Source organism: Diplotaxodon limnothrissa, linkage group LG14 (assembly GCF_057381915.1).
Source record: "Diplotaxodon limnothrissa isolate DT_005_m linkage group LG14, D_limnothrissa_male_GT1.1, whole genome shotgun sequence".
Lineage (NCBI taxonomy): Eukaryota > Metazoa > Chordata > Actinopteri > Cichliformes > Cichlidae > Diplotaxodon > Diplotaxodon limnothrissa.
In genome coordinates, this window is record NC_140609.1 from 14,617,206 (window position 1) to 14,635,851 (window position 18,646).

Genomic DNA, 18,646 nt, shown 5'->3' on the forward strand with positions numbered 1-18,646 from the left:
TTCCCTCCTCCTGCATTCTGATACCAGAGCATAAAACACACCAAAAGTTTTCACTGGAGCTGGGTAATGAGGCAGACCTTTGACCTTGCCTTGATGACTTCCATACCTGTGCATGTGCAGCAATACGTGCAGGTATGTGTGTGTGTGTGCGTTTGTGTGTACGTGTGTCTGCAGCTGGCGGCTGACAGCGACATGACTAATGAGGGCTTGGGACAGAAATAATAGGTGGGAATTATAACACAAAAAGGGTACAAGTGAAAAGGAAAAGGAAGAACAAATGACAGAGCAGTGCACAGGACAAGGGGAAGGTAAAGAGAAGAAAACAGAGGAGGAAAGAAAGTTTAAGATTTCAAGAAGAGTTGAAATAATTAGAAAAGTACGGTCTGTGGGCAATAAAGGGGCCACGGAGAAAGAGGTTAGCGGTGTTTTACACAGAATCAACACTGCTGACACTGCTTAGTCAGGGCTCTGTGAATTATATGTGGATTTAGTGAGAGGCTGTTCAAGTTATTGTATTGTAAATTACTGCAGTGGTACCTTAAGAAATATTGTTGAAGACGTACAGACCCTTAAGCAGTTGAACACCGAAACCATAGCTTTAAGACACAGAATTATAGCTAGCTAGATAAGTTTAACAATGTTTTAACAATGATGTGCAAAACTGTAGTAAAAGTGGCTCAACATTACTTGAACTTTTACTATCATGTGTAACACATGGGCTTTCTCAAAGAATCATGGTCTTTCTATAATTGTGTCAAATAAATCAAAGTACCCAAATGGTCCCTACACATCTTAATAAAAAGCACCTTTTAAAATCCTCCATCATTTAAAATGGAGGTCCAAATAATAAGTCTTCTGTTAAAAAGGAGGGATTTTTCAAATCAATGGGCTCAGATAGACAGATAGCCAAGGATATTTGATCCAGGAGAGGAAATCGGGATTTGTGAAGCAGTATAACCTGGACAGCGCATTTAGGTGTCTGGCAACCAGCTTGCAATTGTCGCACTCAAGGTCAAGGGTCACTGTGTGTAGACAGAGCAGAACTTCATAATTATACATGATAAATGTAATCACGCACAGGAAGCATTTCGCTCAACTATTTACTGGCTTAACCTTGTCAGATGTTCCAAGCTGCAGCCAAAAACGCACCGAAGCATCACATTAGTGGAGTATTAGCGCATTCGCTGCGTTCACAGCATTTACATGTAAAGTGAGCCACAGGTAATAGTACATAACAATTCTAGACTAACACGAATCAATTGTCTAGTTGTATGTTTGAAGGAATCGTTTTGCATAGGAACATAAATGCAGATTTTAAGGGCCAGAGCTTGTTGTGATAATGATGCTATCTGGTCCAAAGATATCTCCTTAGTGAACCCTATGCTCCTGCTGGATCAGATCATTGCCCATAATGGCTGACTGCAGTCAGGGGGTCTTGACCCGCAGACACAAAACATGGCGCCAAGACAGGAGTGAGACATATGGACAAACAGACAGATAGACATTCAGACAGACATCCTGTCTCAAACCACAAATAGATACAACAATTAAATACAGTCTGGTCATTTTCATTTCACTGACCTCTGACCCTCACCTCCCACACATAAGGAGACAAATTACTTCTGCTGTTGGATTTGGCCAACATTTCCAGTGCAAGCGAACATGCAGTGTGAAGTCTGAGACAGCGGACATAAATCATACCTGTATTTGATCTGTGGGGGCCCTGGGCTAGCTGGCTGCGTGACAGCTAGCATACACCCTATGTCTCTGAATCCCCCAGGGGGTGGAATGGGTCACTTGTTTTGCAGGGCAATTGAATTTTCAGTGGTGTATAAATCTGGGGACAACTGTAGTGAGCAATTAGCTAATGAATGCTGAAAGTAGGGGAGGTGATTCGAACAAAGAGACGGTGGCTACAGTACTACTGTTTGAACACAGTGAAGCTAATACTAATAAGCAAGACATGCACACACACACACACATCGTGTAAAATGTAACTACATGATGTATTGAGTGAAAGTGACTGATTGGTGAAGGCGGCTGTACACGGAAGCTATCATTCACATTTTTAAATTTATAGAAGTTATTAGTGAAAGTAGCAACTCTCCTGCAGGCTGTGAGATGAAAAGTTTGTCAGTGGTGAGTTTTGGCATTAGCTAGACTGGGTACAGGTACATGTTAAATGACATTCAATCTTCTTGCAAAGCGACACAAATTACTCTTACCAGAAAGACGGACCTAAATCAAAAACATCGTGCTTATGCCTGCTTCACTGGCTTTGTTCACCACTGCTTGCTGCATCACTGTGTAAACATACAGCAATGCTTATTCCACAAAAACATTACCAAAATTATATAGTATCATTCTCTGGTGACCCGAGAGAGATTACTATGTTTCATCGGGAAGTGTCCTTCAAAGTTTCCACCATTGTAATTGTATGCTCTAGAGCTTAAACTTTGTTTTTTGCTTTTCAGAGCCAGTTTTAAAACCCCCGAGGTGGCTAGTCTCCAGGCTAGGCGAAATCAGAATTGCATTAACACCCAAAGAGCATTTCATCAGAGCTAGCAGGGCTCTGTGGTCCAGAACACCTGTAATAGAGTTTCCCCTCTCGCAGGCGCAAAAACATTTTAACTCCTTTTGTATGGGAGGTTTACATGCTCCCGCCTGTGAGGAAATGTGCTACAACTGATCAAATCAGGCCAAACAAATTGCATTTGTCAAGAGAAGGATCAAATCCGAGCACCCACAACAAACATTAGCGGCCCGATCTACACAGAATACCCTTGGCAGAGCGATAGTATTGGATTAACAAAGTAACATCGAATAAGAGAACAAAAAATATGTGTATAAATCCAAACTGACTTCTTTCCTTTGCTTTTCTTTGCTGAATTGCTCTTCTGCGCGGTTAGGAATTACCACAGTCGCATGCAAAGAGATGGATTAGTGTGAATTCATCTAAAGAGATGCTGCAAGCCAATTTCAACATAATATGCTAGGAGAAATAGATATAACTAATGTTTCAAACTACCACACCCTTGGATAACAGACAAGTTTTCCAAGTTTCCTAAAGGTTGGTCTAAAAGTGATCTTAGAATAACTCCACACTTCAGTGTCTGTCCATTATTTGCACTATAAAATGCATGAAAATGATCAGATTCAAACATTTGGTAATGGGAAAAAGATATATTTTTTCTTGCTTGTTATTTAAATAAACAGAGACAGGGATGTCTGGGATGTATTGGTGTGTGAAACACAGAGAAGAGAGAGCGAAAAAGACAGACTAAGGGGCCTGAATGTCTGACAGACAAGCAGACAGATGGACAGGAACTTGGCATTAGGGAATATGATTCTGCCAGAGAGTGATCCATAAAGACTCGAGGAGGTCGAAGGGCACCATCTCTATAATGACTCATCATCACTCAGTGGTGTCCATGCTGGGATGGCCAGTGTGCCTAAGTGTGTGTGTGTGTGTGTGTTTGGATCACTGAGAAGGCCAGCGATCTGCTGAGAGATAGTGCAGTATAAACAGCCAGTTCTGCTATTCTAGGTCTCTGGGGAGAAAAAGAGAGATCTCCCTGTTGTTTTATCAGAGCGCTAGCCAAATACTGTCACCCATAATGTCAATTAATTCCTTCTTTAACTTTTTTTCCTTTTTTTTTTTGGAAGGAAAACATGGGTGAGAATGTGAACATGACATTAACTGAGTTATGGAGTATGATAAATGTCATAAAGCGTATAGCATTCTTTCTGTAGTGGGATGGGGTGGGGGGTGGAGGTGGGCTGCAGACTGTGTTTGACATCTTGGGGTTGAGTAAACGCCACTGGACGGACCGTGCCATGGCAGCTGTTCTCATGGTAACGTGGCTGGTAGTGGAGCAGGGCCGAAGGAGTTGTGGTGATTTCATTAACAGATTTTTTTTTACTCGCAGCCAGCCATTACTTTTACTACAGCGCACCCCGGACTGACCACTAAAAGGGTGGCGCCGACTGCCAACACCTTGTATATGGAATTCATAAAACAATGGCTCTCACTAAATTCCCTTGCTGCATTCTCAATCAAATTGCATGGCAGTGACTGTGTCTGTGCACATTTATGTGCATGCACGTGCAAGAAGCTTTTTTTGTGCGTGTTTGTGTGCAGCACTGGATGAATATATCCATTTCTTGGCACTTGACAGCCTGTTTGTCATCCACTCCACAACCAAGAACTGACCTTCAGAAGCATAACTACTACTATCCCGCAATATCTCTCCTCTCCCCTCCCTTCATCCTTACATTTCCATTGCCTCTCTCACCCGATATCTTCCTCACCCCTACCTCGCTCTGCTTCTCCTTCACTTTTTTGCTCTGGCCCCTACTACAGCCTTTGTCATTGATCGCTGATGCGATTCGCTGCCTCCGTGCTCAGTAATGACCTGCACTGGTAACCAGCCGGCTGCTCCTTTCGGCCTCTCGTAGATTGAACTGTCAGATGGCAGCGATTAATGGCCGGGCAGAGAGACACAGACTCACACCTGCATTGCCCCAAACTGTGCTGTCCTGCCAATCCTCTGTCCCACATCAGGTACGTGTCCACAGGTACATGTCTGCATTTGTAAATATGCCGTGTCCAGATTTCTGGTAGGGTTTGTCAAATTTTCAAACACAGTACTGCATGTGCTTATGAATACATATAAAACATGTCTTTCATACATGTACGAGCCCAAAGGCACGCATTAATCCTGCCCCACTGCAGTGGGTGTTGGGAAACATAAAGTGAAAGATTACGCAAGAGAAGCTAAAGAAACAAGAACCTAAGTACATAACTCTAAATGCTTTGAGAACCTTGAAAGGTAAAACAATTTGTCCATTTTTAAAATAACTCAACCTAACCACATCCCTCTTTCTTCTCCATGTAAACGTAATCATTATTTATCTGCTGCGCTATACTTGCCCTGCGTTCTTCTATATTACTAAATTAGTTATGATTGCACCCGTAATCATTCACTTACTCTACTGTTCACACTTGAGTAACTCCGAGCAAGAGAATCAGAATAAACGCCCGAAATGTTAACATATGTTATTTCCCTGAACAGAGATGAGTAGGGTGTTTGGTCTGGTCTCTCTCACTTTGTCTGTTAAGCTGAACACTGCAGGCCCACGCGGCTGTCCCGTGTTGTACTTGGCTGGCCGTCTGCTAACTGTCAGCGCAGTATCTCCTTACACTGATGAATGGGAAGTTTCCAGACCATTCCCAAAGCTTTCATTCCCTTGTTCCAACTCTTATCCAGAGGAATGACCAAGGAAACAGGGGCTCCTCCTCCTGGCTACCAGCCTCCCTCAAGGGAAGTGCCAACATGGAGAGGGGCATGGAAAGAAAAATCTGCAGTAAATTCAGGAAGTTTTCAGACCCACTTCTTGCACACTTTTTGTATTGAAGATTACATTTTAAACATGCAAAACTAGATTTTTCCTCACCAATCACAAACCTAATGACACAGTGAAAACATCTTTCTTCCTTTTTATCAATCTATTATTGCATCGTGCACTGAAAAGTGGACCATTTTCCCAGCCTGAGGTCACTCTGAGGCCAGTTTTGTTTTTTTATTTATCATACAACCTAAACTTAATTCTGACCAGTCTACCCATATCTGCTGCTAGGGAATGTTGGGGTGGCTGTAGCTCAGGAAGTAGCGTGGGTCATCTACTGATCAGAAGGTTGGCGGTTCAGTTACTGGCTGCTTCCAGTTTGTATGCCAAATATCCTTGGACAAGATACTAACCCCATGTTGCTCTCTGATACATCCTTTGGAAAATTAATGTTTGTGAATATTAGATAAAGGAAAGTGCTTGTATGAATGGGTGAATACCATTCTTTACTACAGTGACTGCAGTAGCAAGGTGATGCACAGACATTGTTTTAACTTCTGCTGAGAGGATTTAACTTTATGTATATCACACCAGAGACTCATCTTCCCTATACTCTCTGTCATTTCAGAGTTACGTGGCAAATACATACGTTTTACTCCAGAGTGGATCCTGCTACTCAGGTCATTTCACCATGTAGGCCTCACAAAATGAGTGATGGTGAGAAAGATAACTAGTGAGTTACTGTTGAGTTCTTTTATGCTTCTCTGACCAAGTGCCCTCTTTCTTAGTTTCTTCATGTTTTAACATGAAATCCAACTCTAGACGAAGGTATAGTGATTTCACACTTGTTCGATTTCACAACTGCTTAGGTCGCTGTTTTTCAAGGTGCACTCAGAGCCCTTTAAAGTATTTCACAAACAATTTGATATCTCACAGTATTTTAATCAACAGGTCAAGAAAGAGTTTCTTGGATTTCATGAGTGACATGCACTAGAAATAAAACCTGAAAATATATGTGTGCCATACTACACTGTATTTATTTTTGGTGTAGGTTAATGGGCTTGATTAAAACGGAATCCTTGGCACATCAAAAATGTTCAAGAAAATGGAGGATACACAATTTGCAAGTCCTCTGTAAAATGCTCTCTACTTAGAGAACTAAGCTGGAACAAGGGGGAGGGAAATAGAGATGATGGTAGACAGTAGACAAAACATAGTAGAAGAAAGACAAATGGGAAACATAAGAAACACCAAAGAACGGGAAAAAAAAGAGAAAGTGAAAGAGGAAAAAAAGATAGACGGGAGATGGAAGGCCCATAATCCTCTGAACAGTGAACATGTGAATATCAGGCCAGTAGGGGTTTGGCGTGGTGTGTGAAACGGAGATAAAATCGATTAGCTTGCCCACTGACCCAGCGAGCAGAGGGGCCCCCCATCGCCCCAGTCTTGCCACAGCCCTGACAGAGACGTCCATGCCTCGAGGTCCCGAGGGGTTGCCTGTGGACACTGAGGTGAACAAAGTGGTGCCCTCCTGTCAAACTAAAGCCCTCAAGCACCAGCAAAACAACAGACCATGCTGTAATGCTTCACTGCTCTCTGATTCCACAAGAGACAAAAAAGATGTAGTACAGGCTGCTGAAAGAGCACGTTGTGCATAAGAGAATACAGCTTAGAATACAGTACTGCAGAACTTGCTTAAAGAAAAGTACTGCAAGTTAATTAGGAATTTCAGTAATGTGAAAACACCACACTTACTCATTTTGATTTAGGTATTAAATTTTTTATGACTTTAGTATCATACAACTGTGTTTCTTAAAAGTATTACGAGTAAATAATATATTAAGTTAACAGTTTATAAAATGCCGTAGCAGTTATAAATGGATTAGAGAGGCAGTGAATTGTGACTTTAATCACACTTAGACATTTATTTATTTTCAACTTGAAACACAACTTTTATTGACTTAGTAATTCCAGACATTATAAGCTATTGCTTGGAAAACTGTAAAAGCCATGGCCTAACAAACTCTTGACACCTGTTGACGCACCGTGAAAGCTCTCCCCATCACTTTATCGCCTTGTTTTCCGCACATGATTTCCCAGTCACATCACCATGTGAGGAACACCTCTTTGATTTCTGGCTCATTGTAGTGTATGTGACCTCGGAGGTCACAGCGTGGAAAGAAGTGGATGTGTCACCACTAAGCTCTTCTCCGTGTTAGAAAAATATTTCTATGGTGCTTTTAGGATGCTAACGCTAATCAAAACAGGACATCCTGAGGAGGGCCGTGTTCTCTCTTCCCTGGCCCCACTCACCGGCCACTTTGTGTTTTTGTGTTTGTGGAGGAGCGACAATCCCAGGAAGCTGCGAGGAGGGTTCATCAAAGCTCCAAGCGGGGGTCCCGGGTTGCTGGATCGCTGGAATGTGGCGTGGAAAGGAATCTCTACTGTCCTATTGTTCCCTTGTTTCCTCGGTCTCATCACATGCCGGCACGTCCAGTTCACTTACAGGTAAGCAGCGCTAATCAGCACAGCATTCTTTTCCACAGTCACATTCTTTTCTCTGCTGTGACCCTGGCTGACCAGCAGCAGCGGTACACACACGTGAAGTGCACAATTTATACAGACGCACACATGCACACTGGAGAAATCATCAAGACGGACCTCTGAGGACAGGGACATGGACTTCCCTTTTCAGAGATAAGGCACTAGATGAGATGAACACGGATGGAGCATAGATCAGTAACGACAGAACCTGAGAAGTGTTTAATGTTTAAGAAAACAAGCATCTGTGAGAGACTTGGCCAAAAAATCTAGTTCACCTGAACACACAAGCAAACAAAAAAATAAATAAGTAAACAATACCTACAGTTTGAATTTATTTCTGGTGTATAAAATTAAGGTGCTGTGTACCCCAAAAAATAAAAATAAATGTGTTGCATATTTAAATGTATGTCGCTACAAGTTAATAGCGAATTCAGAACTTTTCGTGACTTTTCGTCTTCGTGTCTTCCACTCTAACATCACTATTTCAACACTTAACACAGCCAAGGCAGCCGCTATCAGATCCAATGAGGTGGCTGCGTTGCAGTCCAAACTTCATCAGGAAGGGCCCGGCTTTGATCACATCTCCTCCCCTCATCTCTCCCGTCCTGAAAAGGTGAGAGGTCACTCCTTAATGAGCCTCAGGGTCCAGAGTGGGAAGGGGGTGGGGGGCTTATTGTAGCACAGATAAAAGGTGTACAGGAATCACATACACATAGCACACAAACACATGCATGCGCACATCTGACTACATCGGGTCCGTCCTGTCCTGTCCTGTCTCTGCACAAGACCTGATGCCCTGTTTTGTCCCCTGGTAATCAGAAACAACTCTTGAGCTCGTTCCTTCCATTGGGCCAGCCTGCTCCACCCAGGGAGATCCCCGAGCAGTGCTGGAACACACTGTTATCAACACATTCACAAAACGATTGTTGGGTAATTCCTGTTTATAGCTATGTGCTCCCTCCAGTGTGTAAGCACTATTCTCTCTATCACCCTTGCAGCACAGCCATTAAAATACAATGTCCATAAGCAATTCCACGAACACCTGTCAGTACAAAGTAGTGTATCACTGTCTCAAGACAAAGTTTGGAGATGTACGAAATGAGCATACGGGTCATTAAAATATGGGCTACTGGAATAAAATTGATAATTCTGTGTTCTATACTCGCAACATCCTGTTTGGGTTAAAGATGAAAAGTGAATAAAGTCAAACATGATTAATCAGACATCTTCAAAAAAGGTACATATGTAACATGATTGGGCAGCTGCCTTTAAACTAATAACAGTCCAGCGAAGTGCTACACATGTATACTGGCAGCTACCAAAGAGTCATATCAAATGTTTAGCCTTCCTGGCCATAAAAGCACTCAACAATGTAGTAAAGTGAGTTAGGGTAGTTAGTTGATGTGAGACATAAGGACATAGTGTCGGGTTCTGTTTCTACCACCTGCTCCAGGTAATTGATTGGCGCATATAAAATGATTGAGTTTCTTTAATTAGCTAACAAACATCTCTCCTCCAAGCATGCCGAGGCGTGCTAATTTCACACCGCCTCATTAATAGCCTGGGTGAAGTGCACCATCAGCAGTCTGTTGACGTTATATCTCTTCGGACATCATAACGACACACAAATCAGTTTGATGTCTGGGTAAACTTTTCAGCGCAGCAAAATGCCATTTATCTCAGACTAATTTGCGATGAGAGAAACTGCAGCACGTCTCACATTTGACAACTGCGCTCTGTGCACTCTGCGCGCTGCCTCTTGTTTTGCGCATACACGCACGCCAAAGAATCGCTCGTGCACGCAGCCCTGACCAAATAAGCGCATGCACATGTTCACCTCGCTCCCAAGCAAACACATACACACACAATCTATAAAAATATGCTTAGCTCGGGACTGCTCTGTTGATAATGACCTCAGTCTTGGCACCGTACGGGGCCAGACCAGACTGACGACAGACTGGAGGCTTTTGTGTGGACTCCCTATCTCTAACTCCATGACCTTTAGGGGGAAGAAGAAAGCAGAAATGCGTTTTTTTATTTAGAAGGGGTAAGGCTCACTCATTGTTCTGCACTGGTACAGTTTCCCTGTGGTAAACACACAGTGGTTCCCAGGCTTGACATGGTGCTGCACACCCCCTCCCTCCATCCATCCCTTGGTGTTCCCACACTGCCCTGTCTGGGTCGCTGCATCAGCACCCACACACACACACACACATGCACACACACACCACCATCAGCGTACAAACACGGCTTTATGAAATTCCTTTTATTCACGATGGTCTGAGATGTAAGAAAGCAGGGGCTACAGTTGGAGAAGTGGGAGTGAAACCCCCTGGGGCAGGGCCACTGTGTCAGGGCCTGAGAGGGGACTCATGATGAGGCCTGGAAGCTCCCTACTTGCTTGGGACAGAGGCCATCCTTCAAGTGGGTGACAACAGTGTATAAACAAACCACTAACCTCGTCAGCTCTCTGTTTACAGCTGCGAGACTAAGTCCTGGACGACTCATTAACATCAGAGACCTTCCAAAGAAGCCATTTTCTGAAGAGGGGTGAGGGTGGGCGGGTGAGGGCTTTGCCCGTCGTAAGGGTAGGGGGGGGAGACATGTAAGACAGATGGGGACGTTGATAGATGAGAAGGTCCTGGTCAGAGTCAAACTGCCTCCCACAGCCCATATTCTACCAACAAATACACAGACAGACATGCAAATACCGCAAAACTCCACCAATACACCCCAAACAAGCTGCTTGTGTACATACGAGTGTGTGTTTCGACTTATGGGACTGGGATACATTTCACACTTGGTTTGACAGCAGTTTTCTGACGATATTGTAGTTGTTCAAGGATTTTTTCTTTCTTTTTTGTAAGGGTTGCACATAAATTAGAATGTAGCCTTAAATGTATTAACAGAAACATTTTAGACTCATTCAAACAAGCATTTCTCATATGTGCCACACAAACATTCATCTAAAGCCATTACAGAAACTCAGAAACACCAGCAGTGTGTCGGACATTTCTGAATCATACATGCAGGCCTTCAGATACATCCTGCAACAAAAGTGTTTTAAAAGATGTTACATTGCCAACAATGTGAGCCAATCCTTGTTTTCCCTTGTTACAGATGCAATGAGTTATCTTTCCAGTGCTCATTTAAAATCTGCTTTTATATATATATATATATATATATATATATATATATATATATATATATATATATATATATATATATATATATATATATATTTGTCTTTGTTTGAAGTGATAGTAGGCCCTGATTTCCATATGAGGATTTGGCTCTACTGTTATTTATTACATCAGAAATAAAAGTTCAAAGCAACAGTTAACTAAGGAGGACAACAGAAGGGGGTAACTTCTGCCTAGGGCCCCAATGATTCTTGACCCAGGCCATTACTGAAGGCGATATGGGACATTTGTATACAGAGCTTTGGCACCAAGCGGAGCGCAGGCAAAGAGCGCCGCTCCGGGACAACAAGGGCCGTTTAATGGGGTCTCTATTTCACTTTCCTCGCGCCAGCCCGCTCCCTCTCACCTTTTAAATGGGCCAATCTATTAACCGTTTTAATGAGCTCCGCCAGACAAACGCGAGATGCATGGCCCACTGCACAATGTGGGGAGGACGACGCACTTCTCCCAAGACCGAGAAGAGAGGCGCTGACGGACAGCGAGGCCCAGCGAGACCCCTCCCTCCCACATTCACACACACACACACACACACACACACACACACACACACACACACACACACACACACACACACACACACACACACACACAAAGGGCGATAACCCATCTAAAATGCGTTATGGCTCCACATTTCTGGAGACTGAGTGATGACTGACGGAATATTGTGGTAAAAGTGAAAATGATTAGGCATACCAAATAGTGCCTGCCTTGGGAGACACGTTGTATTTGATTGCTCTGCTGGCACTTGTTAAACTTCCAAATATTTTTATTCACTTAATTGTCTAGTTTGCTTGAATTCAGATGCGTGCTATGGTTACTCTAGGCTGGTCTTGGTAGATTAATCGCTACTGTAATGCACTCCGAACGCATTATAACGAAACGGTATTTATCGAGACTCAAAAATGCTAAGTGAACCTTTAATTAGGCCTACACCGAGCTAGTTTGGATCACCAAAGCCCCGTCCATCTTTCTGTGGCTAACATTTCACCGCGGGGTGCGGCCTGCACGCCTTGGCTTAGCGTGGTTGGGGAGTTTTTTTGTGGCGCACCGCATTACATCTGGACGTGCGGACTAATCAGTCAGCCTCCATCAATCACTCTCACGTTTACCACCTCTCCATCACCTCCTGTATTACAGGCACTTAAATAAAAAAAAAGAAATGCACGACTGTTTTGCAAGGAGGGAGGCACACACTGAACGCATTTACCAGCAGAGCCCTTATGAGGGGTCTGGGAATTTAAATATTCACTGTTGACACTGTGCAGACCTGGCTGTTGGCCAGAGCGGGCCCGCTGCTCCGGGGGCCAAAACATTTCCCCATTCTTACTTAACAGTTAGAAATTACCTCGAAAATAATAATCACACGAAGAATTTGACCTTCTAACTTCATTGTAGCTTTAATTGTGTGCAAAGAAAGTTGGTGCAGTTGTTCCGCGCAGCTGCTCGTTTTCTGCATTTCTAAACAAAATCATAAATAATAACAACAAAAAACTCACAGGTCTGTTTTTGTACTGTGCACGATGACGTTCTGTGTGTTTACATAACCTGTGCACCATCTTCACAGGAGTCACAGGATTTTCTGAAGCTCCAGAAGGTCAGTGAAGCAGTTTATATATTTAGAATACGTCAATTAAGCTTCATCAGACTGTCAGCATTATGCTGCATTTCTGTGCGGACAAATAATTACATTAGAACTCGGTTTCACCTGACCACGTGCAGTCTTAAAAAAAAAAAACTTCTGTGGAGCCTGGTCGTTAATGACCAGCTGCCCGGGGCGTTTCACAAATTACAATTACACCGTTTTATTCCGTGCAAGTAGCTGAACTCCAACGACATAGGCGCAGATCTTTAAACGCAGTAAACCTCCTCAATATGAACATTTCTGTAAACACCTGAAATCTTGCAGGCCTCGGTCATTGCACTGTAGCCTTCTTGGATGTGACTTGCCAGAGTTTGCATTACAATTCAAGGTGAAGGCACAAACGCATCTTACATTTAGACATAAAACAAAACAAAAAAACAGCGTCACAACTAAAAAGAGAGCGAACGCAGCACAGAACCGCATTTGATTTAAATAGATACATTTTGAAAATTATTGTAGCATGATCATCTCATTCCATGAAGTTAATTAGGTTCAAGCAAGCAAATAAACGAAGACGGTAGCATTTAATTTAATCAAACATCAGTGGATATTTCAAGTTATCATTTTATCCTGAATGGATTTTGCATTAGTAAGAAGCCTGCATCCTGTAGTGATGAATCTAAACTTTAAAGTCCGTAAAGTGTAACACTGTAGCGTTGAAAGTAATATAAAATATACACGTCTCAATGTCTTTTATTCACAGGTGACACAGAATTTAGCAAATGCTACAAATTATATATTAATAAGACCTCCGGAATGAACTGCGAGACTCAAACACACTAACAAGACTTAAAAAAAAAGTAAGAAAGAAAGAAAGGAAACTCCCCGAATCATTTTAGCGTCTCTAAATCGCCGTTTTCTCCTCGTTTCGCTCCACTTTCGCTTTACTTGTTTTTCCAAGTTTCTCCCGGGAAAGTGAAGTGACCCGCAGCCCACAGCAGCAGCGTGCAGCGAGTGCAACACAACTGCCGATGCACTGGACATGGGATTTTTTAACTCGCAATACACCACGTTACACTACAGCGCCCACTACATGCAACGAGCAATTCCAATACTGGAGCGGACGCCTTGCACAAAGTTCCTCCATCGCACCCTCAACTGTAAAGTTTACGCTCTACTTCTGCTCGACTTTAATTATTTTCTTCTCGACAACATCACGGTTTGCTCTTTTTTCTTCTTTTTAAGCGGGTGAAAGTGAGGGTTTCCTCGTGGAAACGAAATCGTAACAGAAACTATTAATAGAAGCAGTGATAACAGCGACAGTCTATAGGTATATAAGATGGCATGTTTCAAGAGAAAAAAGAAAGGGATGTTGCACCTACTCGTGGCCAGTTTCCGTGCCCTGCCTTTGGACCTCATGGTGCCAGTCTCTCGGCGTGGGTTTGTTTGGATTTTTTCGTCAATCTTTTTTTCCTCCTTTTTGTTTTTTCTCTGTCCTTTTTCTCTGGGTTTCTCAATCCAAACGCGCTATCTCTCCAGCATTGTCAGTCTGGACACCTTCGCACATGCGCACAGCCAGAAATCTGCCGGCAGCAAGTGCCAGAAAAAGTTTGGGACGATTTATCACTTTGATATTAACCTGATCTGGTCAAGATGAGTGAATCGCGGACATCTCATTTCGTGTCAGTTTTTCAAACGACCACAGAGTGAGAAAGCGGGGCACACTGCAAAAAATGTCAAGAGTTGATGTTTCACATTTAGCCGTGTGTTATTTCTTTCTTCTTTTTTTAAAACCCCAAAACTTTACAAAACTTTTAAATCGAAGTCTATTCATTAGATGGAAGACTTACGCTCCTATGTATTTTGATTAAAAAAAACAACCCCAAAACAAAACAAAACCCCTCCTTACAAAGACCTAAATTGGTGGATTAAAAAATAAAGCGGCGATTCACTACAAAATTAGACTGAAAACTTTCCCAACAAGTTCACTTTAGTTACTCTGCCTCATGCAATAGATTTTATGTACTTTTTAAAGACATTAAAAAAAGGTTTTTCAGATTGAGCCCTGCACGCTTTTTTTTTCTTTAAAAAAAGATGGATAGCTATTTTTTGCAGTGCAGTCAGCACCCCGGATCTATGGAGTGCCGAGGGCATTAATTATAACGATCCTTACTCTCAATACTCTCAATCCTTACAGCGCACCTTTTCTCTTTAAATGACCTCACATTAATCAATGCTCACTTGAATTGCCGATGCTGAGTGTGGTCATTAAAGATTTTATATATTTTAATTGTGTTTTTGAACATTATCCCGAGCACTGGAAAATGAATTAAAAAGTTCCCCCTCCCTCACCCGCTTGGGCACCCGACTGACAGCTTTAATATGAGAGTGACCACGTTTTCTTTTCCTCCTTCTTCTTCCTCCTTTTTTATAATTCTTTGTGTCACTCCGCTGACAATTACTAATACGTTAAGAGCTTAGTATTAATGCTCTTTTGAGTAGTTTCTGTTGAATTTCATCTCGTGGTAATTGCTGAATGTTCCAAAAGGATGTTTTTACTTGATTTAACTGCGAAGGAGAGGGTTTCTGTCAAGAAAGAAAAGCCTTTTCTCCACACCCCCCACCTCTGCAGGTGGAACAGACGTCCCCTTTTTCTCCTGTGGATTTTAAGGGCCACATTTTTTTATGATTGCCGTCCAGGCAAAAAGCAACTTAATATACTCACTTCATCTCATATATTGCATTACAGAGTAACATTTTGAAACAGAGTCATCAGCAGAAACCAACCACACACAGGAAAGCAGATCCTCGGTATAATTCATTTTATTTGGTAACAACAAATAAAATGAGTAAAATCGGACCCACACATCAAGAGCTGATATCTTATCTTGTTTATCCCTGTGCAGTGGGAGCCTATTATAATTAAAGTAATTGGCAATTAATTAGACCCACAGGAGATATGGCTCCTCTTGCAGATGAGCACATTAATGGCTGTTTTAATTTGAGCTATCGATTCCAAAGTGCGCAGAAACTGGCTGAACTTGTGACATCATATCTTCTGGCGAAAAAGAAAAGAGTGAATGGATGAATGAATGAATGAAATAACAGACTGGTCAAATTTAGACAATGTAGTGTGTTCATACGTCCACGCCGATTATACTGCGGATGAAAACCTCTGTACACACTTTCAGCTTCTGCAGATCACATTTATCTTCTGAAGGATTTGATTTCGGACCCTTTTGATGGGGCAAAAAAAAAACAAAAACACACCGAATCTCACTGTAAAAATACACACCGGTTATACTCAACTGGCAACGCCAACAGACACACTGTGCACGCCTCTATTAACATATTCTATATTTTTATTTGATTTTATTTATGTAGCTCCGTGTTCACTTAAAGGGCAGAGTTGAGAGGTTAATGCTGATACTTTATTGTGGTTGTACCTCACCCTGCCTTTACTATATAATGACATAAATGGTGCTATTAAGTGGGTTGCGCCTATACACCGTGAAGGTGGCGCGTCGGGCGTGCACAAAACACACCGCACACCGACTGAGAGGGAGAGAGAGAGAGAGAGCTTCAGGCAGGGCGCTCAATTATCCTAAATGGAAACAGTTTTCATTCACCGCAATAACTCACTCTTCTCTTCTTCAGTCTTCTTCTCCCCTTTCGGAGCATTTTCCCCACTACATATTTTATCACGACACGCTGATCCCGATAGTAGCGCAAAGAGAGCCCCGTGGGCTGTAATTATTAGACATTAATTGGGCTCCAGACACCAATTCCAAGCACTAAGGCAGCCTCACATCTGCACTTAACGTTAAGTCCGCATGTAAAAAAGTTAAATTTCAAATTGTGTAAAACGAAGAAAACTAGCCTGAAACAGAAAGCGTTTGGGAGGTTTACTGTAATGCAACGGCGGGTTCAGCTGTGGAGGGGTTAAAAAATAACACGATCTGAACAAGGGGCTGTGGAGACTAAAAGCGAAAAGGGAGCCTCCGGCGCAAGGAAATTACCAGGGCCCGCATGACCTTTAAGCAACGTAGCCTAATCAATCAAGTGATCAACAGTGATATTTATCACCACGTTGTCCCACCAAACCAGTCTGCGCGATCAAAATAAAGGATGTAAAATGTGGATATTTACGTTATTTGATGATGTTAACTTCGACATTAAAATCAAGGCACACAGTATAAGTGTCATTTTATTTCACTTTTAATTTATTATTATTATTATTAATAATAATAATAATAATAATAATAATAATAATAATAATAATAACTACATTTCTCTTTTCATTGAATAATAATATAAATACAAAATATGTTTAGAATGATTAAAAACAGACAGATAATCGTTAATGGAAAACTTTTTTTTTTCAACAATAGGCCACATTTTGGTAGATTTGGTGTCCTACTGTAGACCTGTATAACTGTACTGACTTTATTATTATTATTATTATTATTATTATTATTATTATTATTATTATTATTATTATACGTATATATATATATTTTTTTTTTCTTAAAGGCAATTACTATTTTGTCCGGTGCGTGCTGCCCCTGTGTGGCTGCACCTGTGTGGAGAATTATCGGTTTAATCAGTAAACAGCAGCACAAAGAACCGCTAAGGCAGTATAATAATACTGCGCTGGAGACATTAATCCATCTTCACTGGGAAAACACTTGGCAATACCCTCAGTTAAAATAAAAACAATGTGTAGGCTGAAAAAAAAGACAACTCCTTAAATACAGTGTAAACGTTGCTGTCCCTCGCAGGGTTTAAAAACAGACATTATAGACAACATTTCTATTTGTAAATATGAACGCACAGCACAGTCATTTATCCTAGCTTGCCTACAAGATGCAAGTGATGTCCTTTTATTTATTGCAGTGTTTTTTTTAATGGTTTTACCATTTAATCACATTTTTTTCCTGGAAGAAATTCTTTGCTCTGTTTTCTTATACTTATTTTTGTATTATCAGATAACACAACGTCAGATGTATTTTTTTTTAAGGTAGAGGTAGTTAGTTGTTTTTTGGTTTGTTTGTTTTTTAAATCAGTTGGTTTGTTTAGTAGAAATATGCACATAGCACATCATAATTAAAATGAGATAAAAGAATATATATCGTTCTTTGGAAACATGTTTTTCAGCGACGGAACAAGGCTGACACTGATTATAATTTTAAAAGACTTAGTCACACTCCAAATTTTAAACTTGGATGATTTTTTTTAGAGTAGTACAATTAATAAAAAACCCAAATAGGAAAATGTGATATTCCTTTTATGCTCACGTTTATTATTTTTATTATTAATTCAGGCTGTGTCGATGTGTACGGAAGGCCGAACTCGTTGAAAGTCTTTCTTTATACTATACCCCCCTCTAGTGGATGTCATCCAGGAATGTTTGAGATTCTAAAAAATAAAGTATGAGTGACTGTCAGTGTGTAACCATCCAGCAGTCAAACGTCAGCCCTGTCAGTACTTTCCAGGTAGATGCACATAGACTATGGACCTCTTCCTTGAAATATAGAGGACTGCATGATAACAAGTCTCACAAACTGTGAAATTTATCATTGGACCACAAGAAGAAAAACTTAAAAGCAGAAGGTAAAAGTGAGAGATTAATGGGCTGGCCTGGCTGGTACTGAAGTAAAGTGCATTTTAACTGCGTCTGCCCTCAGAGTCCAGCAGGGCATACAGATTACGATGCGCTCCGGAGACAATTTGTGAAAGTACTATTGATAGGGCTGGTGTTGTCGGTGGACATATTAATCTCTGAGGACTGGTTGATGAGCAGGTCTGATTCCCTCCTCCCACGCCACACATGATACAAGATACACACTCATCCCATCAATTTGCAACTGACTGTCCTCTTGCACCAGTCACATCAAAAGAGAGATCCGAGATAATAATAATAATAATAATGGATACTTTATTGATCCCCATGGGGAAATTACTTGTT

At 41.6% G+C, this 18,646-nt stretch overlaps 1 protein-coding gene across 1 annotated transcript in view; it reads right to left on the minus strand.

Moving 5' to 3' along the window:
* The window catches only part of mecom (MDS1 and EVI1 complex locus), a 124,952-nt gene extending 110,797 nt beyond the window's left edge, over positions 1-14,155 (minus strand). The window contains exon 1 of the mRNA XM_085370500.1: positions 14,061-14,155. Within this exon, the coding sequence (XP_085226626.1) occupies positions 14,061-14,097 (37 nt within the window). The 5' untranslated portion in view covers positions 14,098-14,155. The remainder of the gene's footprint in view (positions 1-14,060) is intronic.
* Positions 14,156-18,646: the final 4,491 nt, after the last annotated feature.